This window comes from Centropristis striata, chromosome 8, assembly GCF_030273125.1.
Source record: "Centropristis striata isolate RG_2023a ecotype Rhode Island chromosome 8, C.striata_1.0, whole genome shotgun sequence".
NCBI classification, from domain to species: domain Eukaryota; kingdom Metazoa; phylum Chordata; class Actinopteri; order Perciformes; family Serranidae; genus Centropristis; species Centropristis striata.
The window spans coordinates 9,534,568-9,562,535 of NC_081524.1; the positions used below are offsets into that span (position 1 = coordinate 9,534,568).

Below are 27,968 nucleotides of genomic sequence, written 5' to 3' on the forward strand. Positions count from 1 at the left end.
GATACAGTAGGACACTTTCCCCTTTTGTAAGACTCTCCTCCTGAAGCTCATGAATGTTGAAGTCAGACGAGGCTGACACATTTACAGAGTGCTTTGGTGCATTACCCTGGGCCGCTGCCAACTCTTCCTCCTATGGCACTTTAACGTTGTGCAGTTTGCAGGTTGAAGTGCATATAAATCCACAACACTAGGTGGCATCCCATCCTCATGCTTCTGCTTTCTGACTTTCCAATTTTTTGCTGTGTTTTACATCACTTACTTTTAATGATGAAAAAATGTCTGTGTTTGTATATAGAGTATGTACTGGAGTAAAAGTCAGTCTGATATATGGGGTATTCCAGACAATGAAAATTACTTTAAGGTATCAATTAATGTGGGTGAGAGGGGGTAATATCATTAACACGTTACAATTGACAGTAATACTGCCTAACATGATGTAATAAATTCAGTTTTACACCTCTTTTGTGCTGGCTTAATAAAAATGTCATGACATGTAACGCTTTCAAGGGCAGTATTTACTGTCTATTGTACATAAAAGCATTTAATGCCTTTTATTTTGTTATAATATGCAACCTTGTTGAGAGAAGCATATTACTGCATGTAGTTTTTTCTCTTTTACTATCTAATCTTCTTATGTCACATATTTCTTATTATTTTATCACACTACTTTCCTGCCCAGGGTCTACAGACAGAAATGACAATATTGCTAATAACCCAGTACATACATCTCTCTGTGTTTTTATATAAGGTTCTTTGTCCGTGTCTCTGTTTGCATGAAGATGCAGAAACACATCAGAATATTAGAAGCCAAGATAAAGACTACAGGATATAAAATATATGAATATTATTGTCATTAAGTGAGGTGCAGTTTTATGTGAGTAACAACAGAGACAGAAAGACACACAGACAGGTCTCGGTTGTATTAAATGTTCTAGATGTTTTATTGGTGTTGATTTCATTTAATTGACACAAATGTTCTACTAGTTGTGTTTTTTTTTTCTTCTTCTTCTTGAATTTCAACTCTTGCAGCCATCTGAGATTGACCCAGCCTGAGACAGCTGGCCCTTCACTGGTCTCCAACACATACATGCATACAGACCCGGGCCAACAGGGCTATACCAGGACCTGGACTGAACCAGAGCTCGTCCCGATCCCGTTATAGGCCCCCAGGCACGCGGTGTCATCATCACCACTCACCACATCACAGCACACTGCACCACATCATACCGGCACACCTGCAGTGACAGGAACCTGAAAGCCTTGGTTGGTGTCTTGTGTCTTTTGGTAAAAACACAACATAAACCCTGCTCTGCTCTTACAGTTTCAGAATAGTCTCCTGAAAAACCAGCAAAAGTAACTGAAACCAAACAAAAAAACAAAAAGAGAGACACATATCTCTCGCCTTTTTTTCTATTTCACCGATATTGTTGACGTTATTTTTCATGAATGTCTCTCTTGAGCTGTTTTTCAACATGTGTTTTTTTATTGTTTCATTTAAATTCAGTATAGAATTATATAGATTTCCTAGCGCACACAGAAAGATTGAGTTGTATTTACCAACTTTTGGGGAGGGGGGGTGTACTGTAATAGTTATTAACAAGGACAATGATTCACACGGTGCACACAAACAGAGACAAACGGGGCAGGAGGGAGGGGAGGGGAGGGCTGTGAGAGACAGAGGGGGAGAGAGGGGACAGGACGCCATGGGGTGTGCTTTGTTAGGCCTAAATGAGGAAAAGCAGCTCTCACGTACCCCCCCTCCCGGCTTAGAAATAAAAAAAGACAAGTAAAATCATCGAAACCCCCCCGTACCCCACATATTAAAAAACAACAACACTGTGGCCGTTGAGAACGGAACAGAAGGAAAATGGACGTAGTGAGAACGACAGGGAGATGACCACTCCGCTGGTCCTCCACAGACAGGAGACGGAGGAGAGAGGTGGCAGTCGAAGTGGTGTCGGCGGTGGGATCTCACTGTGTGATCTTTACATCTGTGTGTGATTGGAGGACAAGCAAAGGGTAGGCAAGGAGGGAGAAAAGAGAGAGGGAACGAAGGTATAGAGACAGACGAGGGGGAGAGAGCGGGGGAAGAACAGGGAGGGCAGGGAGCTGGATGGCCCTTTTTTGCAGAGCGTAGACACTCCCTTTGTATCCTTAGCTCATTCAAATCTACATACACAATATGCAGCTGCCGTTTGGTAGATATATTGGTTTATGTACACAGCAGTGAGAGAACACATGCAAAGAGTATCATAGGAGATGGAGAGAAAGGGGGGCGGGTCAATGTAGAAAGTTGTAAAGGTGCTTTTGCTGTTTTTAATCTTTGGGGCAGTTGTGATGAAAATTGCTTCAAAGCGGTTTTTGTCTTTAAGGGGGCGGGGCTTCTGGAGGTGTGTCTTGCCAGGGATGGAGTGACAGGGGAGAGAAATAAGTGGAAGATGTAGGGGGTTTGAGCAAAGATGCTCCATAGATCAATAGTATGTCTCCTTTTCCACCCAACCTGGAGAGAAGAGAAAACACAGAAAAGTTCACAGTTAATTCAGTGTTATAAAGTTACATTTATGAAGATTTTATGTTGAATCTTAGTCGTGGAACAAAAAGGTTTTTGAAAAATATATTCAGACATAGTTTTTGTTAATGAAATAAACTCTTTAACTGTTTTTTGGCAACAGCGCATATCACAAAATATTAAACTAGTCCCTTAACTAAGACACTAGTTGTGACTATATCAACATGTAATACTGTTCACAAAAAATTGCACTAAATGTAGTTTCAAAAATAAGAATTTCCCACAATCTCTCTTTATTATCACTGACAACAAAAGAGGTGAAGACTGTTGTTTTTTTAATGCAGCAGTTCTGTTTCTTGTGATGCTATCTGCTCTATCAGCAGTAACACACAACCAGATGTATTCCTTGAATTGATAGAACCAGACTACTGGATAAAAAATCTGCAGAGCTGCATTCTTAATCATTCTACCTGTGCTTCATTCGTCTAGACTAGATTGAATGAAATGCTCAATATAATCTGACCACTAAAACAGTTTTTATTGACTGAAACCAAACTTAATTTATGGTTTTCTTTGATTCAAATACGACTAAAATGTCCAGACATTCAGACACTTAAAACTTAGCTTTAAAAAACAGGATGAAGTTGGGTAAACATGATACAAACTAACAAGGACTGGAAACAACTGGCCTCAATCTGACTGAATATTACAAAATCTGAATTCCAGCCCCTCTAACCATCACTAATTAACACATTATATCCTGTGTAAAAGCTACATGTTGTGATGTTATGACTTGGACAATTTCTTAGCCCAGGTGCAGTGACTTCCTTGAGACTGCACAAAGCAAAAAAACAGTCAAACCTACTTTAAAAGAAACTTTGCTTTAAGGAGTAAGAAATACTAACCTCCAGGGTTCCGACGGAGGAGAAGTTTTCGGATTTCATCATAAACAAAGATGAGGAAACTATAGGGGAACGCACAAAACCACCAGCTAGGTCTGTGGGCAAGAGAAAAAAGAACAAGGATTAGATATATTCAGGAAAACCGAGACCACAATGTGTCTTAATATCAGAGTCGCTGAGTATGTATCCATGTGATGCATGTGGCACTCACTTTAGAGGATACATCCTAAGTGCCAGGTCCATGCCTGGGCAGTAGGACAGGAAGGCAGCCAGGGCTGTCTCTTCAAACAGGCCGAAGATCAAGATCTTGTTCCTGGGTTGAAAAACACAACAAATATTGAATATTGTTCTCCTACTTTTTTTGCCAAAAGAAAGTACAGGTGCATCTCAATAAATGAGAATATCATAGAAAAGTTGATTTATGTCAGTAATTCAATTCAAAAAGTGGAGATAACACATTATATAGATCCATTACACACAGAATGAAACATTTAATATCTTAATTGATTTAATTTCTTCTAATTATAATGATTGTGGCTTACATTTAATTAAGACCTAAAATTAAAAAATGTCTAAAAAAAAAAAAAAAAAACATTACAAAAGACCAGTTTTAAAAAAGTATGTTTAATATGGAAATGTTGCCCTGAAAAGTATGTCCATTTATGTGACTCAATACTTGGTTGGGGATATTTAACTTGAACTACTGGAAATTGACTTTTACATGATATTGTAATTTATTGAGATGCACCTGTATACAACAGTACACTTGTTGGACTCACCTCATGCCCTGCTGGAACACAGAGTTACGCCTGGTCTTGCAGATGATGACATCAGCCCACTGCACGACTACAATACTGACAAAGAAGGCTGTGTGGCATGTGAACTCCACTATCTTCCTCTGCTCGTATGTCTGAGGGCAGTAGAGAACAGAAACACAGTAAGAAGAAGTCACAAAACCTTAAAAACACACCAAAAGGGTCACTTAAACACACACAAAAACGCCACTTACCCATTGCTGCCCATAGGTGTCTTCCAGGTCGTTGACAGAGCGGTCATCCCAATCGAGCCTGATGCCTACTAACCGACTGGGCAGGAAACCATTTTCAGCTAAAATGACAAAGTAGGAGAAGAAGCCTCCCAGAGCCTGGATCATACCTGAGGAAAAACATACAGACAGAGATTAGGTTCCACATCTTTAACTTCCTTAATATAGTTTTCACCAATAACATGGCAGATATGTCCAAAGATGATCCAACTGTTGCTGTTTGTGAACAGTATAAGGTGAATAAAGTTGATTTTAACCGAAAATTACTTTCAGGCAACCAAGTTCAAACTCAAAGACAATTCACAGCTCGGATCAGCAGCAGCAATCTTCATTTCACCTACCAATTTGTCCATAGGCAATGCTGATAAGCCTCTCATTCACCAGCTTGTCCCTGAATGGGTTCCTGGGCTGACGCTTCATGATGTCGCTCTCAGCTGTTTCATAAGCCAGGGAGATAGCTGGCACCTGAGAGAAGAGGCAGAAATGTGAACTTTTTAGAAGGGGAGGCTGGGATCCGTCGGTACACAAAGGTTTTCTGGTTCTTTGAAAGTCAGAGAAATAAAAAACGTGACATCAAAATGTTTTTCTTTCTCGGCCTGCACTCAGATATGTTAAAGCATCTGAAAGTCTTTGGTGACAATCACATTTCAGTTTTATAGCATCGAAAGTAAAAAAATAGTATGTGGACTAAACGTATTAGAAAACTGTGTTAGATAGGGATAAATGTGTTACTTCTACTGAATAGATATAAGAATTAGCTTCATTTTGGTATGAGTAGATATTTCAAAGCCTGTTATGAGGTTATGGTAGCTGGCTAATATCATTTCACAAAGTTAAGAATAAAGTGTGTAAAATGTGAGCAGGGTTGGTTGGCACATAGTAAATAATATGGTAAGACATGTATTATACACATTACTGCCGTTGTGTAATTGTTAGTTAAATATTTATTAATTTCTAGTAAAAGTAATTAGACTTTCCTCCTGATGAATAATTAATAATGTCCAGATATTCTTTATTATGTTCATGTTGTCTGGCTCTTGTTTGAATTAAGTGTTCTGGTTGCTTCATTTTTTGTAACTAAAGCATTTTAACTTTGTGCCAACCAACCCTGTGGAAGAGCATGTTTACACAAATGCACACCATTAACATAGTCACAATTAAGATCATTTTAGAAAGCATTTGTATACATGAAGACATATTTATTTATAGCAGAGACCTTAACCTTTAATTTGCTGCTGGTAAGAGAAATCTAAATTCAGTGTATTCAGTATTCCTGAATTCAAAACTTTAAAGTACATAAATATCAGTATCAAAATGTACTTTAAGTATCAAAAGTAAAAGTACTCATTATGCAGAATCACCCCACTCAGATTATTTTATATATTCCAAATATATTGTTGGAATATTATGATTGATGCTTTATGGAAGCAGTGTTTAATTTTCACAAAGTAGGGCTTGTTTTAACTACTTAATATACTGTTATTAGGTTTAATTAAAAAATGTGTAATCTATATTCAAATATATCATGTTTTTAATGATAAATCTTGACCCGAAGAGTAACTAAAGCTGTCAGCTAAACATAGTGGAGTAGAAGTATAAAGTAACATAAAATGGAAATACCAAATGGAAAGTACCTTAAAATTGTACTTGAGTAAATGGGTAACGCTTTATATTAAGGTCCTTGTAATAACCATTAATCAACAAGTAATAAGGCCCTTGTGAGTCCTTACAAGATGCTTATTAACATTATTGTGTGTTTATAAGCTTATATAAGTGTTAATAATAGCATTACAAACACCCATGACCCACCCATTATGTCTCTGCCATGCCTTTATTAATCTTATTTTGTTTGCTTATTGATATTAAAATATACTTTATTGCTCATCTATTATAAGTTAACTATGCTTTTTGCAACTACCGGATCTAAAGCGAGAACAATGCCTTATTACTTGTTAATTAATGGTTATTAAGGACCTTATTATAAAGCGTTACCAGTAAATGTACTTGGTAACATTTCACCACTGTCTAAATGCAACAGGAAGTGAGAAGCCAACCCTTTATGATTCATACATTATGATGCATTTAATCAACAGGAGCTGAACTCAGTGACATCTGTGTGCTTAAAGTAAAGCTGCAACTGTCCTAAAAGACTGTTGGTTCATCTCTCACCATGTCAGTTCCCAGGTCAATACAGAGGATGGTGATGGTTCCCAGTGGCAGGGGGATGTTGACGATGATGAACAGCAGGAAGGGGGTGATCTCTGGGATGTTGCTGGTCAGGGTGTAGGCAATGGACTTCTTAAGGTTATCAAAGATCAAACGGCCTGAAGGGAGAAAAACAGACAGGTTACATACGACTGTTTGGCTCTCTTAAACCACATGTGCATCGACTGGTCAAATCACAAGATCCAGTTCTGTTCTCTAGGGGTTCACACCTTCTTCCACTCCTGTGACGATGGAGGCAAAGTTGTCATCCAGCAGGATCATGTCTGCAGCCTGTTTGGACACATCCGAGCCAGAGATTCCCATGGCAACACCAATGTCGGCCTTTTTCAGTGCAGGGGAGTCATTCACACCATCACCTGTCACGGCTACAATGGCACCCTGGGAGAAAAGGAGGAGGAGGAGAAGAGAGGAGAGGTTATAAGCATAGACATATAAGGGGAGACACTACAGATGAATAGAGTAAACATTTTTAACTAAAAGATGTCACCATGAAACGCCAGCAGCTGATAACTTACATTAACACACCTCTTTTTAGTATTGCAAGTTTGTTATATTTTGATATGCAAATAAAGGGTTGTCTAATTTTAACTTTTGGATAACTCTACATACAGAAATAGACAGAGTGTAGTGAAATAAAGACCTTAATATGTATTTTTGATGTTTTCCTTCCACTAGTCTTAAAGACAACATGTTATGGAAGCAAAAAAATACCAACATATGAAAATGTACAATTAAGTGAAAAAAATTGTTTTTGACATAAATGTAATTATGTCCCTCATTTACCAAGGCATATTTTTTAGAGAGTTAGTCAGAGATTAATACTGACCACAAGATTATGAAACAAGTCGGTACTACATGAATAAACTGTACTGGCATCAATGCAAATCAACCTCAATGTTTTCAAGAAAAAATGCAGAGATGCATTTTATTTCATTTTTTTACATTTCATTTTTTACATTTCATTTTTTACATTCTTTTCAATTAAAATGTTTATGAAACCTTTTTGTATTCTTATACAATCTAACCCCCTCACACAGTGGAGAAGAAAAAATAATTGTCTGTTTGGGAATCATCATTCAACAGACAACTAGCGCCATCTGCTGTTGAAAAAGTAAAATGCTTCTTATAAGTCCTGAACGCACCCAAAAAAATAAAATTGACTTATTTTTAAGCTAATACAAAAACACGAAGGCAACAAAGCCTGGATTAGAGATTTGACTCTAATCATCTATTTTATAATTACCAGTCTCTGACAGCCCTCTACGATGATGAGCTTCTGCTGTGGGGAGGTCCTGGCAAACACGATCTCTGTGTGGTTCCTCAGGATGTCGTCCATCTGGTCCTGAGACAGATCTTTTAGGTCTGTACCGTGGATCACACAGGCCTTGGCATCCCTGAACACAGACATTGAAGGGTCACTGTGGGTTGGGGTATTTACTATGATTTGTATGACTGTGTTTGTTTTAGTGAGACCATTCTTTACCTGGGGTTGACTTGGCTGACGGGAATGTTGAGACGAGCTGCGATGTCCTCGACTGTCTCGTTGCCCTCGGAGATGATACCCACTCCCTTGGCGATGGCCTTGGCTGTGATGGGGTGATCTCCAGTGACCATAATGACCTAAGGAGAGGAACAAAAACTGCATTAAATAACATGATCTCACACACACACACACACACCATTACTATGAAACACTGTAAGAGATGAAGAGATCACATTTAAGGCATTTTATCTCACCTTGATACCAGCGGATCGGCATTTGCCAACAGCATCAGGGACAGCAGCACGGGGAGGGTCAATCATGGACATGAGGCCAACGAAGCAAAGGTTGTCTGTCTGGAAGTTGACATCATCTGTGTCAAAGGCAAAGCCCTTGGGGTATTGGTCCTCAGGCAGCAGCACGTGGCAGAAACCTGGAGGGAAAAGAAACATGAGATTTAGTGTTTGGTGAATCAACCCGGATATCCCTCTCCTACCTGCTCCACCTCTGACGTAACCTCTAGCATCCTCTAGCATCCATCTTTAGAGAAATACGTTTCAATAGCACCAGGTTTAAAGGTTCAGGATATTTTATTGTCACATTTTATTGTGTTATGTTATTGTTGAAAATTGCTGCATCAAGAACCAACATAAAACACATAAAATAAGAGCACAAGAGCACAGCAACTAATTAATCATGAATGATTTTGACCTTTCACTGGTTTGTCAAAATGAATTAAACATGAATGGTTTTAAGGCAAAAAAAAAAAAAAAAAAGGTAAGGTTTTCTTACTGAAAGATGTTTTTCTATTTGGGTTGAAAAATATATTGTAGCTTATTTGTTTCAGAAATCATTTGAAAAAACAAACCTGGGTGGATGACAATGCATTTTTCATGTAATCTCCCTAAAACATATTTTTTATAAATATTTAAATATTTCCGGAAACCATTAATTGCTTCTTTTTTTAAATTATTGGTTGTGAATCTTGTTGCATCTTTGCAAAACTACATTGTTACGGAGCTAAACAGAGAAGTTTTCTTTTATTAATTTTGGAGATACATGGTTTTTGCAGAACAGCAGAGGCAATAGAAGGCTATGGGTCAAGTTATTAGGTAATGACTAAAAATAATGTTTTTCTGTGAAAGTAGCTCAGTTGCTATAGATTTCAGGGAATGTGATAGAAAGATGCATTAATGGAACATCGCATTTTTCATTCAATGGAAATCTATTGTGGTACAGGGAAATAACTAAACAAAGTGGAACATTTTCCAATTACTTGTTGGATTAAATAAATAAATGATGGCTGTACTGTGCTCACTCTGTTACTGTGCCACCCTCTGTATCTTTGAACATCCTTCATTTAATCTACCCTTACCCAGCACTCTCTCTCCCAGTCCTCCCAGCTCCATGTAGGCATTCTGGAAAGCTTCCTTCAGCTCCTCGTCCATAGGCTGCTCCTTCCCTTGCAGCAGGATGGTGGAGCAGCGGTCCAGGATCCTCTCAGGGGCTCCCTTCATCACCAGCAGATAGCGGTTGTCATTGAGATCCTCTGTCTCGTGCACTGAGAGCTAGAGGAGGAGAGCACAAAGGTAATTTGATGCAGCGAGTAGGTTGTTTATGCATATGTGGGCTTCATCTTTTGTTCACTGTACGCTGCAATGCAACCGGTTACCTACCTGGTATTTGTTGGTGGAGTTGAAGGGGATCTCAGCCACCTTCTTGTTCTTATCCCTCATGGCTCTGACTGAGCCACAGGACAGCTCGATACACTTCAGCAGGGCGGACTCGGAGGCGTCGCCGGCCACGTCACGCTTCAAGATGGGCAGTGAGTCTTGTCCGGCTTTGAACTGAGCGCGGTTACACAGACCAGCGACACGAGCCAGAGACAGCCATGTCACAGAGCTCTTGTCAAAAGAGGCACCTGGAACAGAATAGTGGGTATTATATACTGATTTATTCCTTTCACAGTAGTAACATATTTCAGTAGTAGCTGTCCCCACTAACCAGACTGGTCCTCCGTGGTGTCGGCCTCGTGGATCTGGTTGTCAAACCACATGTGGGCCACAGTCATCCTGTTCTGGGTCAGGGTGCCGGTCTTGTCTGAGCAGATGGTGGAGGTGGAGCCCAGGGTTTCCACAGCTTCCAAGTTCTTCACCAGGCAGTTCTTCTTAGCCATACGTTTGGCAGTCAGGGTCAGACATACCTGCAGACAAATACATTTAAACCATGTTAACTGTCTGCACCTATAGGAGGTTCTGCTTTCGGCTCACTTTGTTGGCAGGATTACAGAAAAACTACTGGCCCAATTTTCACATCACAGGGCAGATAGATACTTTTTTTATTTTCATAAACCTTGCAAGATAGGACACGGCCTTGGCTGCTCTCTCTGAGTGTCCTAATAGTTATCATTGTGCTTGGATGAATCATCTATGAAGCTCAAAAAATAGAATTTCTCTGTTGATGCTAAATAAAGTCAGCTCATGGTAGAATTAAATAAGAAGCAACTGAATAAATCTTTATTTTTATAGCACCTTGAAAAATGAAAGACAAATTAAATAAAAATACCACCAAAGCGACCCCAATCCTTGAAAGACTAAACTAAATTTAACCAAATTAAATGACAAACGATAATAAAAGAAGTTAGACAAGCACTACAAACAGAAAACAACCATAAAGCAAGGCTATAAAATAAATAGCTAATAAAAAGGGCACCGAAGGATTTCATTATGTGTCCACTTACAGTGACTGTGGCCAGCAGCCCTTCAGGCACATTAGCCACAATGATACCGATGAGGAAGATGACAGCCTCCAGCCAGGAGTAACCCAGGATGATGGCCAGGATGAAAAAGGAGACACCCAGGAAAACAGCCACACCCGTGATGATGTGAATGAAATGCTCGATCTCTTTGGCGATGGGGGTTTTTCCAGTCTCCAGGCCGGAGGTCAGAGTAGCAATGCGCCCCATGACTGTGCGATCTCCAGTGCAGATCACAATGCCACGTGCTGTGCCTATAGTTGGGCAAAAAGAACAGAAATATAATGTTGTAAAATGTCATGTGCAGCATCAGAACCTGTGTGATTATAGAAATAAACTTTACTTGTACAGGTGCATCTCAATACATTAGAATATCATGGAAAAGTCCATTTCCATATATTGTCAGTCTACGATATTAATCTACTTCAATCATCAATCAAACTTTATTTATATAGCGCTTTTCATACATATAAATGCAACTCATGGATATTTATTTAGAAACAAATTCATCTTTCCCACGTCCTGCCCAAATCTTTTCATGAATTCTTTACAGTTAACTCTCAGGTCCATTCTTACAACACAAGACACACTGATAAACTTCATCTTCCTTTTTGCCGCACTACACATACTCAGTTTTCTTTTGCTTAAAGAGGCTCCATACTTTGGAATTCTCATATTCATGTAGTTAAATTATCTTTCTTTTCCAATATAGTTGTCATTGGATCATTATCTCTTATACATGCTCATACACTCAAATACAATTATTTTACCTTTATACACAGCCATGTTTTTGTTTCTGACTTTTTTGTGTGTGTGCTATAAAATGGCACTTGTATTGCTTTCTTGTTTGTTGTTATTTGTTGTTGCTTTCTCTCATTGTTGTTGTTGATTTATTTTTGAATTTTTGTATATTTCTGGGGGTGTTTTTTATAAGTCCATATAGGGTTTTTTAAACTCTCCCGCAAATACTATTCTTGTTTCATTTCTGTTTTTTGTAATTGTCTTTTCTTATGGTGCAAATAAATAAAAACAAATAAATACAAATACAAATAAATAGCTTGCTGATCATACCTTCCACACAGTTGGTGGAGAAGAAAGCGATGTTTCGGGTCTCTAGCGGGTTGTCATGGGTGCAGTCAGGTGACCTGCTCTGAGGTTCTGACTCACCTGTTAGGGAGGAGTTATCAACCTAAACGGAAACAGAAAAAGTAAAACATGTAGTTGCATAAACCAAGAAGGAAGACCTTGAATGTGTGTGTGTGTATTTATGTATGCGTATGTGTGTTTGTACCTTGCAGCCATGAGCAGAAACGACCCTGATGTCAGCAGGAATCCTGTCTCCTCCCTTCACTTCAATCAGATCTCCGCCCACCACTTCTTCAGCGTTGATCTGGACCTTCTCTCCCTCACGGATCACCAACGCTTGCTGCAGGGAGACATCAGTAATGGTTAGAAAAAAATGCACACACACATGGGTGCATTGGACACTATTTAAAGAAACATTGGGAGCTACAGCAGGACGCAAAGACCTTTTCCTCCCCTTCATGTCCGACTAAACATATTGTTAGCAAACAATAAATTAATTCAATCAAAACACACAGTATGCATAACTATTTTCAGGCATGAGTTACAGACAGCTACCAGCTGTGCAACCTCCTTTTGCAATATGCAATAATTACCCTCTTTGTCAGTGACAAGCAAAGTTGTAAAGTGTGCAGACTTATGTGACATCACATTAACTGGGTATTTATGACTCATAATTTCTGATGTCTGCCAAGTCCTTCCATAAAAACATTTTTTAAAAATCTATACAACCTTAATCTACAATCACAAAATTGGTGATGCTTAAACTTGCCGCCTATATGGTCTGAGAGTAAAGAAAGGAGCCCGTTTTATTTCGGCCCTTGGTCTGGGAATTACCTGCAGGCCAAACTCTAACTAGACTCCCTCATCACTTTCACTATTTTTTATACAATAGCTATCATTTTGCCATTATGTTTTACACTATCTGAATATATTTAATTTTCCTATGCTGATGTGTGAACATTAGTTTCTATTCCTTTACATTTGTATTACTTGGCCTTTTATTGTATGTTTGTAATCAACATGAACTTGACATGTAATATTGCTGCTTTCTTGGCCAGGTCAGAGTTAAAAAATGAGATTCGATCCGGCTTAGTTAAATAATAATAATAATAATAATAATAATGATAATAATAATAATAATCTAGACTTTAAGGGCTGCATGGTCAATATTCACTTTCCAGAAGGAATCAAAATAAGCTTTTACACATGAGTTGGTTTCTTTTTAGTTGGTCCATATTTACCTGAGGCACCATGTTCTTGAAAGACTCCATGATTTTGGAGCTCTTGGCCTCTTGAAAGTATGAGAAGCAACCAGTAATGATGACGACAGCTGTAAGCACAATACCTAGGTACAACTGGAGAGAGAGACAGAGAGACAAAGTCAAACATATGTGAATGTGGTCTGTGTAAACGCTGTGGGAACAGTATGTTAAAACTGCTCTGCCGAGGTGTTGTTTATGTGTGTACTTCAGAGTCAGAATCGTGACGGATGTGTTAATTAGGTGTAGATGGGCCAGATGTGAATGCGTGTGTGTGAACGTGTTTGAATTGCTCACATTGTCTCCTGCAGGATCGTCCTCAGTGGCTGCCTGGATGGCGTAGGCCAGGAAGCAGAGGATGGCGCCGATCCACAGCAGGATGGAGAATCCACCGAACAGCTGGCGACAGAACTTGACCCACTCCGGGGTGGTGGGAGGAGGGGTGAGAGCATTGGGACCGTCCCTGATCAGATACTCTGCTGCCTTGGCATTGGTCAACCCCTGGAGGGAGCACAGGAGGAGGGGGGGGGGGGGGGTGTAGTTAGCAGAGAAAGGTGAGACTGCACTGATGCAAAGCCAACAAAAACACACATTAAAGTTAATATTCTCATATGTTGGAGAAAAGATTTTCACAGTCCCAGAGTAAAAACTGAAAGTCTTTAGTAAGTCTAGGAGTTTTATTGGAGTCACGGCACGCTCCCGTCATCTCGATCATTAAGTTTGAGGTAGTAATCTGCACTGTTTCATATCAGTCTTTTTCTAGTCTTGAGTCTTGTAGCAGTGACGTAACACAATCAACAACCAATAGATGAGCGGGGGAAAGGTTCCAGACCGAGCAGTAAAACGACTTTGACAGGAAAAAGTAACATCACAATAATGTTAGTAAGCTCAGTCCTCAATAAAAAATATAGTGATGTCATATATTTACGGCCACAAGCGGGATTTTTGGGGGCGCTGTCTCTTAGTAAAGAGAACAGTAAGGAGACCCAGTTAAAATGTATAAATAAATGTATACATAAATAAGTATATTACAAATAATATATGTATAAATAATAAATAGTTGATGATTAATGTATGATTAACTAAATGAAAGTTGATAGAGCTGATAAAATTTAATTATTCAATTAAACTAATTATAATTAGATAGGAGATAAATGTATATCATGAATTCATTTCTAAATTTTCCTTTCCTTTATTCTTCCTTAAATCTATTTTTACTGTGAAATAATCAACTTTTCATGTAAGAAAAACAGAAACCCCCTTTCAGCTTTGTGAGGGGGCATTTTGTGGCGTCTTCTCTTCTTTTTGTTGTTGTTTTTTTTTTTTCAACACAAACCATTGCACACACTAGAGCAGCTGTAGCCCAAAGCTGCTTCTCCTCCATTTTGTAAGTTTTTACTAAGAGCATGATGGGAAAAAATGCTAAAAGAATCTAGTAGTCCTGTAAATAGTTACCCTGCAAGATTCTGTTGAAAATCTCAGTGCGACACTAGGCTGGGACTAAAAACTCTAAACTTGTCTTTAGATGTGAGCAGGTGTGAGCCTATAGTTTTTCCGGGAGTCTTTTCCAAATCTTTTTAAAGTCTTCTGATGTATAAGTAGCATAAGGGACTGCTTAGTTGGATTGTCAATTGTTGAAAACTGTAATAAACTAATAGAAGTATGCCATCTAGTGGCCAACTGGAAAAAAACAAACCACACAGATTCACACGGAAAAAAACTCACCTGGACAATATCAGTCTGGAATTTCCTGCATACTTCCTCTACAGACATCTTATGTTCCGTCTGAAAAATAAGAAAAATACAGAGATAATCAATATTCTGCATAGTTCACGATGTTTAGTAGTTGCCATGTTTTGCATGCAAGGAAATTTTGTAGAAAGTAGTCCAAATTGAAACAACAAATCATGGAATTTTTTTTTCTGAACATCCAATGAGTTAAAGATATACAAAGTAATTGAAAATTTACTCCATGCATGCAGTTCACCTGAGAAATAAGAGTGTCAGGGCAGCCAGATATGGCGACCCAGGTGTCTGTTTCTTGCGCAGGGATGTGGGAGCAGAGTTACGACCTCCTGATAAAAAGTCACCACTCTTACCAGCAAAAATAAATTTGTTTTGGCCTGCATGAGAAAGATTTCTCTTCTCTCTGACAGATTTTGTGTCAGTTCACTTTGTCTTTATTATATCCTCTGATTGATGTTCTTCAAAAGTTGAAAATCATTTACTCACATGCTAAAAATGCATTTAGAACACAAAAATCTTTTGAAATAATGACCCTGAACCCTAACCCTGAAGAAAACAAAATTGAATTGGTCCCATATATACATTCAGATCCACAAGTGTTGACAGATAAGAGGAGGCTTTACTTACAATGGGTACTTCCTTCTTCAGGTCATCCATGTCCTTGGTTCCCCCCTTCTTCTTCTTGGGGGATCGGTCATCTTTGTCCTGTGTGGTGGCAACGCGGTAACTGTCTGACCGCCCATACTACAGACACACACACATATTTTATACATGCCCTTCGGACTAGGTTAAGGAGATAGTAGCCTGTGCCCCTCTGTGAATATAACTGGACATATAAATAGAAATAAAACTATAATTTGTCTCTGAAAATGCATGAAATGCTTCAGTTGTTCAGAGAGCTGTAGCGTCTGGTATTCTAGCAGAATTGATCAATAACTGAAATAAAGTTGGCAGGCTTTATTGAATTGGCCTTGAGGTTTCTCTCCTTCACTATACAGTAAATAATGATGCACCCTTGTGAGGTGGCCTTGTGCAGTAGCCTGTATTTCATCCGTTCATGAGGAGGCTGTCAGAGGAAGAGCATTAATATGAAAAGCCGTTATCAGAAGAATTATTAACGACACAATAGATAAATGCATTACCCTGGTAGCTGCGTTTTTTTTTCCTGAACACAACATCTACAGTACAAACATTAAAGCATGTGCTTCCTGTCTGTTCTGCCATATCTATTTGATCTCCGCTGATTAAAGAGACACTTTGATGTCAAGATTACTAGAAAATTAAGTCTCAGGTACATGCAACAGACACATCAAATGTCCTTGTCCTCTCCTGCCCGTGTTACTGACCTCCCTGTTGTTCCAGGTACTCTCTACTATAATTGTCCCTTCAGAAATTGGCTTATGTTGTTAAACTAGACGTGAGTGGACTATTAATAACCCTGATTTTCTCCAGCACTGCACAATCTAGTCCCTCTAGGTCTATAGCTGTAACTCAAGCCTGTTGTCCGGAAGGAGAGTAGCTTGACTGCTGGGCCACGTCAATACAAATGTCCCTCATCAAAGGTCAGAGGTGACATGGAGATGCAAGAATCCCTCCCAGGAGGTGTGAGGGAGTCCTGGTGGTCAGGCCCTTTACTGGCAAATCATCAAGGAAACTGCCCCTTGGTGGCAGATCAATACAGTCAGATTCACACTGAGGGTTTGACAGAGCAGCACAGTCCCGCTGATATTCAAGACACATAATTCACCCTGAATCAGACAGAAACATCAATACCTATCAACTAATAATCAATGACAACAGTCCTCTTAATTGACATATGTGTGTGTAAAGAAAACAACTGTGTGCTGAAATTCCCTGCAATAAATAAAGTGAGCACCCTCTAGTGGTGGAACCAGGTATCAGGAGTGCAGCATGCACAGGTAGCTGCTGCTGGACTACTTTGTTTGCATCTGATATCAGAGAACAAATATGAACTGAAAAGAAGTAAATGGGTCTTTTCTTTGACATAAAACTCAAAAGTATGTTTGCCATAAAATAAATTAGTAAGGGTTCAAGAATCAAACTTAAATATTTACAAAAGCATCAGTCAGGAAGTATGAATGGAGGTCTTAAGTGCTCCACAAAAACCTCACACACCCAAACCACGCCAAAATACACACACCTGCAGTGCGACAAAAATGTGACTGACAAAGATCAACTTGCTACTACATTTCCCGCTCAGGGAGCTGTACTTGTAAAGCTGTTGTGTAAAACTCTTGCGAAATCCCGCCTCTGCACATATAATTTCTATGTGGTAACAAAGACCCGTTTTTCTGGTTTGCAGTCATAAAAAAAAAAAAAAAAATTCTTCGTGAAACAACATGTGGATGACAACTCTCACTCGATTAATTATGGAGTGCGGGCTGCTCAGCGACAACAATGAAACCATTTTGTTTGAGCATGTCAGTCTGAGAGAATAGCATGTCAGTGGGAAGGAACCGTTTGACCTGACTGCAAATACGCACACATGCAAACACACATCTCTTTCTTGCCGCAGCAAGACCAGGCAGGCCTGGTGAGGCAGAGGCTGCAGAAGACTGATGCAGTGGAAAAGTACTGCTGCTCATCCCCTCTGAGACAGACCCTGGATATGTGTGGAGAGAAAGAGGGTGTGTGGGGGTGTGTTGGCACATGCGTGTATGTATTATATATGAGTTTTATTCATTGGAGGCCGAATGAAAGCTCCATATTTCTATTTACAGTTCAAAGGTGTTGTATAATATGGAAAGTTATAGATATACCTTCAAATCAGGTGTCAGAAAGGCACTATCATGTCACAGATGACAGAGTGGCAGGTGTGTTAGTACGCATGTGTTGGTTTCATATGGTTGTTGTGGTTAGTTTGTTCACAGACCGTGAGGAACTCTGAAAACACACATTAAGGGAGTATTGTCTGCTCAGTGGCGCACCTGCTCTTCTGAGCATATGCACGATGAAATTGACAACATAAATATGGACATACACAGGCTTTTCTCTCTCTCTCTCTCTATAACAAACACACACAAACACACATATGCCCAGACAATAGAACTGGCTGGTTGGTAAGGAGACGGAGAGGAGTGCCAAACAAAGCGATACGTGGTGAAAAGTGGAGACACGGAGAGATTGGTGTTAAGGGGGTGGATGACAGACACGGTTGGGCACATGGAAAGGGAGACATCAGTGGGAGGTGAGAAGCAGGGACAGATAAAGAGTGAGAGAGGCAGGTGGAGAAAGGGACAGAGAATGAGTGAGAGAGAAGAGCTGTTGTCACCCTTCTCTCGTGCCTCTAATTAGATATTGACCAGCAGTCTTTGTCTGCTGGCTCCATATCAGTGTTTGACCCACTGTGACCCCACTCTAATAGATAGCACAACATTACTTAAAGTCTGTCACTCTGAGTATGTGTCCTCATATGCTAATAGATCATACTCACTATATGAGCAGTTATCAGCGTGAGTCAAAGGGGAAAGAGAGACTGCTGGTTTATCTTGTGTTTACAGTATGTTGAGTATGTTAAGTGCATACCAGGCTTTGTGTATTTGTGTCTCTTTGTTTTGTTTCTCCTTTCACACACACCCTACCACCTGATACAATCTGTCTTTGTTGCACGTAGAGTATGTTGCAAACATTTCTGCAAAATCACTAAACAACAGCCTTAAAACTACATATTTGCCTTGCATCTGTTACCTCCACCTTGATTATTAACTTATTCAGCCGAGAATGATGGAGTCTTTAATGTGCACATATACTTTTTAAGTATCCTTTCATTTGCAGGAAACATCAAAGTGCACCAGCCCGTGTGCGTCTGTGTGGGTGTCCAGCTGTCTCTCACAGCTCTGGGTAATGTAATGAGCCCCCTCTGTCCTGAGGAAGGAAACAGAGACTCGTGGCTGGAATTACAGACGCTCGCTCTCCCATGAGCGCTCAGACGAGCAGACTGATGGACAGACACATCTCTGACATCGTCAGGAAATGGAAACATCGGATGCTTCTCTATGGATTACATAGTGCAATCATGCACAACCAGTTATATATGATTAAAATCTGCTTGAAATATCATTCATTCAATAATTGCTTCATGTATCTGGTTGTGTGTTTGATTTAATCATAAACTAGCCTTCAGGCCTGCTCTGGCTAACCAAGCTAAATTTTGTCCTGAAGCGAATAACTATGATGAGTCTGTTTGAAGGGCAGGTAACTATGGTGACCGGCACGGCCATTGGCATGGCGATGAAGCTCAGCAGTGGCGTCGTACTCCGAGGATCCCCTGATGTGATCCGGGACGAGTAATAATTGATGCATCTGTAACTGGACACTGTATTCACTGCTGTATAACACAGGCAGGCAGTTGGTTCAAGAAATTAGTATGTGTCTGTGTGTGCATGTGTGTGTGTGTGTGTGTGTGTGTGTGTGTGTGTGTGAGCAGAGGTGAGTCATTGTGTTGGCTACAGTCCGTATGTGTGCAGCGTCTACACGCATTGCGGCAGAGAGAGGAAGGGAGATAAAGAGTGAATGAGAGAGAGACAAAGTGATTGTGAAATAATATAAGTCACAAACATAAGACAACACAAACCTGACAGTCGGAGAAGGAAGGAGCTGTCACTCTGTGTTCAGTGAGAAATGCAAAGTGGCAGTTATAGTGAGTTCAAGGAATTTCGACTTCCAACATATCAAAAAAGGACATGGTTGTAACTGGTTTAATGCAGATTGAAATCAAGTGATACTACTCTTCTGTTGTGCACACATTACCAGATGAGGAGTGGCACCTGAGAGATATAAAGATGTCGAGCGTGTTTTGGACAACGGGTCGATGCATGCCCACCAATGGTGGGTGTAGCTGGGACTGGCATGTAGCATATTTCTCTTCCTCTTCTGAAACAGGAAGAGCTTATGTGTAAATATATCCAAATGCAAAAAGCTAAAACACTGTTGTTTAGTCATTTTGTTTCTTGTCATGTGGAACTCACATGAGGAAGTGGTTTATAGGTGGAAAGAAACACACTACTCCACATTTGGTGCTTTTTTAAAAATCAATTGGCAACCACAGTCGACACTTCCTTTTTGCACAGAACAGCCAGATGCATGCATCACATTAGCTCCTCTGTATCGACCAGGGAGAGCTACATCATTGCCTTATTGAGTTCACTGCAACCATGACTACAAAACATAGTTGAAATGAAATGAAATGATATTGTTCATTTGCTGAATTCAAAGCAAATTGTTTTCTAATAAGCTATAAATGATTTTCTGCCTGTCGGAACAGGTAACATTAGATGGATATCGGGTCTAATTCCTGGCATTTTATGTTGAGTGAGACGGTTGAGGCTGCAGGTTGAAGTGTCTGTTGCTCATCTCAGTCACAACAAAAGGTGACGGATACAGTACCATTGTGAATTTGCATAGGTCTGTCAGAGAGACCTCAGCAAAATCACAATACAATTATTATAAATGGCCATGTTTTGCATGTTACTATATATTTTTTTAATTAATAAGGAATCCTTGAGACTGGATTTAAACTAGGCTAAAACTGGATTCCACCACACTTTGAAGCCTCTATTTATGCTCTCTGTGAATTATTTAAAGGGGGGGGGGATCATTCAAAACACTAATTCCTTTTTTTTTTTTTATAAAAAGGTGTGAACAAACACAAACATCATAATAAAAATATTTGAGTATTGGATGTTTAAATGTGTGCTGGTTTGTAATTTCAATTTCCGCATCCATAGACACGCTACTTCAGTGGGATGTGTGTGTACATGTGTGTCATTGCATGCATGTGTGTGTGACCTTGCAAGGTCATGTGGCCATCTGCTGTTTCTTGCAGCAGGATGGCAGCGCTCTGGGCCACAGTGGGGGGCTCAGGCTGTGGGCCGAGGGACATAGTTGTTGGGATTAGCTAGTCTGATTACTACACTGGATTAGCCCATGTGCTTCATCCTCTTTGTTTCTCCATCACTCTTCTTTCTCTGCAGTTACAACATGCATGCAATATCCATATTTATCTCTCGGCCTGGTGAATGTCTTTCAACAGTACTGAGTAAGCAAATGGATTGGATGGTTAGTTTTTAACAGATGATTAGAATTTGAATGCCTTGTAAAAGAGACTGTTGAGATATTTGTTTCACTTATCTGTATCAGCCTTGAGAGGGATACGAAGGCTTCTTATCTTTCTATTTAACAAAGTGAACAGACATCAAAAGGGGGAGATTCCAGATACCAGACATGAAGAAGAAAGGGAAAACTTTTCTGGTACAACAATCCCCGGGGAACATTCCCTTCCTGCAGTGTTGGCCGTTAAAATGAAACACATTTGAGAACATTTAATGAATTGATACAATGGAAACGATACCTAAATAGGGAAATAAAAAGATTGTGGCCGCTTAGGAGCAGTGAGAGAAAATCTTAATCTCTAAACCACATAAAGACAAAGAGACAGAGAGATTAACTCTCTTTAGCCCGCAAACCATTTGTGTTGTGCTGCCTCCAAAAAATGAAAATAAACAAAAGGAAAGAAACTCAACCAAACAACCCAATTCCAACTCAAGTTATAACCCCTCTTCTCTGTCTCCTCCTGTCCATCTGTGAGTCCCTTCATCATCTGTTCGCCACACGAGACAATTGTGTAACCATCTTCAGTTCTATACATTGTCCCGCCCAGTGAGCTCTGAGCGAAGTAATGGCGCTGTAGTTTGTGTGCCTTGCCGTGTGTGTGTGTGTGTGTGTGTGTGTGTGCGCAAATGTGGCCCTGGTCTAGATTAGCATTGTAAATCTTGGTTCATTGGTGCTTGTAGCAAACATGGCATCTCTCCATGGTGTGATCGAGGGCACCTTAGGACTCCTGAGCAGGCAGCTGGTCAGCAGCTGGTGCTGCATGCACGCACATCCATACACACAGCTGCTGACTGCACAACTAAACCTGCCAAACAAATAATTATTCACATATGAGATTTTAAAGAACTTGTCACTTTGTGATTCCATGGAGCGTTCGCTATGTCGGAATGAATGAGAAATCATACATAATTAGAGTAAATGTTAAAACAACCTGTACGTTTTTCACTGAGTGGCTGCTTTACATGTTAGCTAAATACAAATAGAATACAGTGAAGTGTTGTGAAATGATCTGCATTTTATTTTAACTAGCCTTTGTGTTTGTTACACGTTGTGCTTTAGTGTATTCACACAGGGGGGGGCACACATTTACAGTCACACACTCTTCACAAACATACACACATCTCCAGGACAACACCCTGAATTAGTCATGTCATTGTAGTCAGGCAACCTAACCCCTCTGAATCGCTCTCATCAACAACCAACACGTTGCTGTTAGAAAACTGTTAGTCAATCTGTGTCTGCTGTAATCCTGTTTTAAAGTAATGTCTGAAGGAGACAGTGCTGACCTTTACGTTTTATTAGCATTACACAAGCTGCTACTGAGCTCACAGCTCAGGCTTTGTCCTGTTACACTAGCAAAGAGGCTAACTGCTGATTTTTTTTGCTGAGGCACAAGAGAAATCTAGGCTCTGTCCTTCAGCTGTGCTGTCTCTAAGGACACAGTCCTCATTATAGTGGATATTTATTGATCAGAGACCAACACGAGGCTTGAAGGGGACAATAAAAGGAGCACTTCAAAGGTCACCATATTGACCTTAATTTACCCATAGGCCACAGGTCAAAAAAATCCCAGCTGGCTGTGCGGTCACAGAGATCATGCGCTTGATCGGATCCCGTATGGACGCGGTTTTCTATTGGTTCCTGCGACATGTGGGACAGATCAGCTGTGGTACAGTGCAGCCTATCAGCATCAGGCAGCAGGTGCAGTAGGGGAGGGATGTGCAGTACTCTGCACCAAACTGAGGGCTGGGCCTCTGCAGAGGCCACACACATCCAACTCCTGAACTACCTACCATTAACACCTTCTAACTTATATTGGCATGAGTGAGACCTGTGCAGTGAAGAAAAGCACAGGCTGTTCTCAAGACGTATACATCGTGACAGGTGATTTTAATCCAAGCTTTTTTGAGATCTTGACACTAACAGGAGCTTCTCCTCAGCCATGAAGCATTCAGAGCAGCTCAGCCACACCCCTCGTCACCGGCCTGTATGACCTTCTGACACCACTACTACCACACCTCCATCTCTTTCAATTCATTTCAATTTCTCCTGGGGCACCGGCCCATCTCTACCACATCTCTCCAGCCTCTCCGCCTCCATGCTCACCCTTCACTCAATGTCCTATGAAGATCATCCACCTAACCACATGCCTCCTCTCCCAATCCCATCTGTCCCCTGATAACCAATCACACAATGTGCAGCAAGAGGAAACAGGAGCCATGGTAATGTGAGCCTCGGGTCATTATCCTGTAACAAGATATACAACCAGGCATCCCTCCCCCACCATCCTCCGTCGTTTTAAATCCCTCTCTTTCTCTCTCTACACCTACAGACCAGCTACTACTGATCTGCCCTTCCTCCCTCTCTCTCTCTTTGTCCCGCTTGCTCTCTCAGCAGTGGCACCCTTCCCCCATCAGTGTCACGTGTTTGAAGGTGAAATCTCCTCCTATAGTCTCATCAGCATCAGCCATGTATAGATGCACCAATGCCGAGAGGAGAAGGAGACGTGGGAGTAAAAGACCTCAAAGACATTTCCTTCTCTGCCAAATTTAGCCTGTCTATCTGTGTGTCAGACAAAATGTGCCGGTTGTCTTCCTAGTATCCCTGACACATGCCAAAGCTTTGCTCTATAGCATGGCTGCTGTCTCTAAGCTCTGTCCTTTCTGCGTGTTCCTCCTGCCAGCCTATCACAGCTCTTTACAGGGAATTTCCACACCGGAGGCCCCGCCCCCGGTTTGACGCAGAAGGCACGTCGCAAGCGATGCCCCCTGCGGCCTTGGGAAAGGACAGCTGGCAATGCCATCTCGCAGTGCGCCAGTGCAAAAAAAAAAAAATCGAGAAAGACAGAAAAAGCGTGAAGGAAGTGTAGTCGACTTGCGATGTGTGATAACAAGACACTTGGTACATGTTTGCATCCATCACTCCATCCCTTCTTACATATAACCATCCCCCTTTCTCATTCAGGGTGACCTCAGCGGGAAGTGGGAGTGAAGGAAACACCCTTCACAGATCTCCGGGGACGCTCATTCTGTTTTATAATGCCAATCTCTGGAGAGCTGCGGCATCTTCCGATATGACACACCAATTCCCTTCCACACAGCAGCAGCAGCAGCAGCAGCAGCGTTCATGCGTAAGCACTCGTTGCACTCCCATCCCTTTTGACGCAGTGCCCACTTATGCTGCCGGGTTAGCTTCCCCCCCTGTATTCTACATCTTTCTCCCGGCAGAGAAAATATTCAGATGCTTGTGTAACTGCGATGCCATCGGCTTGTGCTGCCTCCACAGCAGTGGATATCTCTCAGCGCCGCATGGTCCCCTGTCTGCAGCGTCATACCACCGCATCATTCAGCTCACACACCGCGGTAGAAGATTAAAAATTACAACTCCTTCCGCGGGATGGAGATGGAGCAGAAATTGCGCAATAGCTCATACCGGCAGTCGCATCTGCGCCTTGGCATTTTCCGGGAGCGCTGTGTTTTTCCACAAGCTTCCTCTGATTCATCTGCATGACTAATACGTGTATCTATATAACCGGAAACAGATGATTTTAACGGTTCGCACGGCAGATGACAACTTGCATACCGGCAAACGTTACGCTATTGTAGCGCATCGTTTCTTTAATCTGTAATGTGTGTAAATGTGTTCACTGTTGGCGATTATACAGTCCCTGTTATGTCACAAATTAAAGGGGAAATAAGCTGGTGAGGCGCTTATTCCCGGTAACCGCATTATGACGCATGGGTCAACGAGGATGCCGAGGATGAGACTCCTCGTCCACTGGAAGGACGCGATGGACTCCAGCATCTCTCCCCGGTTCACCGCCAGCTGTTCCTCATGCGCTGGAGCAGACCGGAGAGAGGGCAGTGCCAGCCGGGTTTAAAGCAGGAGGACATGAGGGAGGGAGACGGGGAGGGGGGCAGCGAGGGCATGGAGGAGGTCACAGTACATCATGTTCATCCATCACTGAGAAAGTCATACAGCAGAACTGCAACATTTGTGCCTTAAAATGTAACAAAATTCATTTTTTAAAGACCATGGGTTTATGATGGGTGATGAATACAGGTTTATAACACGTGCACCCCCTCCCTTTCTCCCCCAAGAGAGCTCTCTGCAAGAATAAACGGATTAGGCCTACCATGGCTGGCAAGGTTATAGTCAAAGTAAGGCCTATCAGAGACCTGAAATACATCTTACACACTGACAACCTCGAAACTACACACACATTTCATCTACTTGAGGTACTTTGATATCAGTTTATATTATTTTTCTTATTTCAGCGTTTAAATTGACCGAATGAATTAAAGAAAACGACACGAGCCAAAAAAAATTTCAATATTTCCATGCAAGTTAAATCCATTCAAGTCAAAAGCAGGTTAAAGTAAAATCAAAGTGAGCAGTTGAGTGCTGCTGTTTTCTATAGCCGCACTAGATAGGAGCTACTGGCTACATCAATTTGTCGCAGTCTAGGAGACCAGGGTAAAACACAGTTCCGCATTACAGTCAATGTCACTCAGACAAACGGGATTTCCATAACGGGAAAAAATGACATCACACCAGCTCTTCCTCGTCAAGAATGAAATAGCAGGCTACCGCTCATTAGTCAGGCCACTTCAGGTGGGCTACAACGCAGTTAAAAAAAGTTGGAATCGTCAGTCTTACCCCCATGTTGGCGCAGTCACTCTTCTCCTCTCAGGTGATGCACGGCTTGAGAGGTGTCAGCCCCTCGCGTTGAATTATATCAAAATGCCTTGCCTTGAAAAATAAAAGAGAATGAGCTCAGTTTTCAGTTGCTTGAATGAAAAATGAAAAAGACGTCAGGGCAGTTATCTACAGATCTGAGAAAATGATTTTTTTTTTTTTTAATAAACGGTCTGTCAAACCTTCCAAAGGGTTAGGCTACAATCTCTCCTCCCCTGTGAGACGTCTTTCAAATGAAATGTTGCGGTCTCAAGCGGAGCATCACGCGGGGATGCGCTTCCTTCTTTTGCTCTCTGATACTTGCAGTGAAAGACCGGCGAAACTAACGAGCCGCACTGCTACCTTTTCAGGACTTGATCTCCCTCCGCGCCTCTGCCTGGTACCGCAGTACTCCTCTAGCCGCACCACTCCGCCGCTAAAAGAAGCGCCGCCTAAAGCAAATGGCTGAACCGACGGGGGCAACTAGTCCCGCCCACCGCTCATGCAGCCGGCCAATCATAATTCGGAGCGTCTCATCGGTGATGGGATCGCTGACCAATCGGTTTAATCTCAGTCTTCAAGCGGGCCAATAGAAAGCTCATTCTGCCCCTCCTGCTTTACTGCAGAATTCCGAGGCTTGCAGCCAGCAGCATCGCCAGTCTCTAGCCTGAAATTTTACATAAATGGACGCACAAGGTTAGATTCTAGTTGTCGTGATTGTGTTTGTTCATCATGCAATGTATTTATGTAACATAAAATAGAGGATTTGTGTGCATTATTGCATGTGATAAGCACCCTTAGATGTCTCATCGGTCGTGTCGGTCCTGTCATGAGCATGTGCACCTCCATGTCACTTCAGCAGTGGGCCTTGGCGCAGCAGACAAACCAGACAGACAGCAATACAACCGTAGTGTGTGTGTCTGTGAGAGAAATGGCGACAAAAAAAAGGACATGAAGTCAGATTTGAGTCCTGTTCAGTTTAGTCATCAATGTATCACTGCACATCAGGGACATCGTCTGCTGCAGACAACCTGCAGCCTGACTGCCAGTGCATCTGCAGCTGTACAGTTTGGACAATGCAGAGTCAGCAGTTTTTGCCAATGTGGAGAGACTTGCACTCAATGGCAAATGTAAAGTACCTCAGTGGAAGTAAAGAAAAAAAAATCCAACCTGGCTTGTTTCAGCACTATAATTTGGGGTCTTTGCAGCTCTAACTCTCCTTGACATTTATGAGAGCAGTTGTAAAAAAAAAAAAGTGTTGACATGTGGGATTTACAGCTGTGGCATGTAACCACACACTATGAGGAATGAAGTAGTTTATCAAATCAGACTACATTTTTCAAACACTGGCCAAGCAGTAAGAGAGAGGGACAGAAATGACAGAAAAGTGGCAGAAAGTAGGTGTGCCAAGGCCAAGGACAGTGTGCACAAAAAGAACAAAACACGACTGAAAAGACAATGTGTAGTTTGACAGAGTGTGCTTTTCTGTAGCAGTGCAGCTAAAGATAGTCAAGACAGAGAGCATGAAAGCTAAACAGACGGAGGACATGTGAGAGCGAGAGGGTGCAGGCCCATATGCAGCAGTGATTTGCCATTGCAGGCCTTTAGTCACGTTTTCCCTCTGTGATTTTCACCGAAGGGACGTTGCAGCAGTGAGAGCACACACGCTCAGAGTCCAAGAGAGTTGCACACATCCATGCATGTAAAGCCATGCCTGATTTGCAAGGGAAAACCAAGAGTCACGCTTGCCGTCCCTGCAGCAGCTTGTTGCCATGGCTCACTGCCTTCCTTGCTGCAGGCCCAGACGATGACCACGCAGCACCATGAGACCCAGAGCATCAGAACGGGGTTAGCTCAGGGTTAGAGGACAGTCAGCTACAACTGTCTTCAAACGCGCTGCTATAGGGCAGTTGGTTTTAACATTTAAGCTATCGGAAATACTGCAGATGACTAACAAATTGCACTAAATTAAATAAGCAATGACTAATCATGTGTTTGTTTATGTTTTGTAACCTTTTTTTAAACTACCAGATGGGTGGGGTGAAGTTTCAAACACACATTCTGTTCCCAGTGTGGCTAATCCCATCCATGCAGCACCCAGGGTGAGAAATTACAATTACTCAGGTATTTAAGGTACAATACATCATATTT

At 41.3% G+C, this 27,968-nt stretch overlaps 1 protein-coding gene across 2 annotated transcripts; it reads right to left on the reverse strand.

The window, feature by feature from the left end:
- Window positions 1-917: 917 nt before the first annotated feature.
- On the reverse strand, window positions 918-26,177 carry atp1a3b (ATPase Na+/K+ transporting subunit alpha 3b). Of its 2 annotated transcripts, none has more exons than XM_059338444.1 (23): window positions 26,021-26,177; window positions 25,800-25,892; window positions 15,636-15,713; window positions 14,988-15,047; window positions 13,560-13,763; window positions 13,245-13,358; window positions 12,209-12,343; window positions 11,989-12,106; window positions 10,903-11,171; window positions 10,167-10,365; window positions 9,839-10,083; window positions 9,538-9,730; window positions 8,420-8,595; window positions 8,166-8,302; window positions 7,926-8,076; window positions 6,892-7,060; window positions 6,626-6,780; window positions 4,798-4,921; window positions 4,421-4,566; window positions 4,191-4,321; window positions 3,623-3,724; window positions 3,415-3,506; window positions 918-2,500 (listed from the first exon to the last, which is right to left on the reverse strand). In XM_059338444.1, exons 2-23 carry the CDS (start codon window positions 25,803-25,805, stop codon window positions 2,472-2,474), a joined length of 3,033 nt encoding a protein of 1,010 aa, XP_059194427.1. In that variant the 5' UTR covers window positions 25,806-25,892; window positions 26,021-26,177; the 3' UTR covers window positions 918-2,471. The 2 variants fall into 2 exon arrangements, with proteins under 2 accessions (XP_059194427.1, XP_059194426.1); XM_059338443.1 differs by having other exon boundaries at window positions 15,636-15,752.
- Between the last annotated feature and the right edge of the window lie 1,791 nt (window positions 26,178-27,968).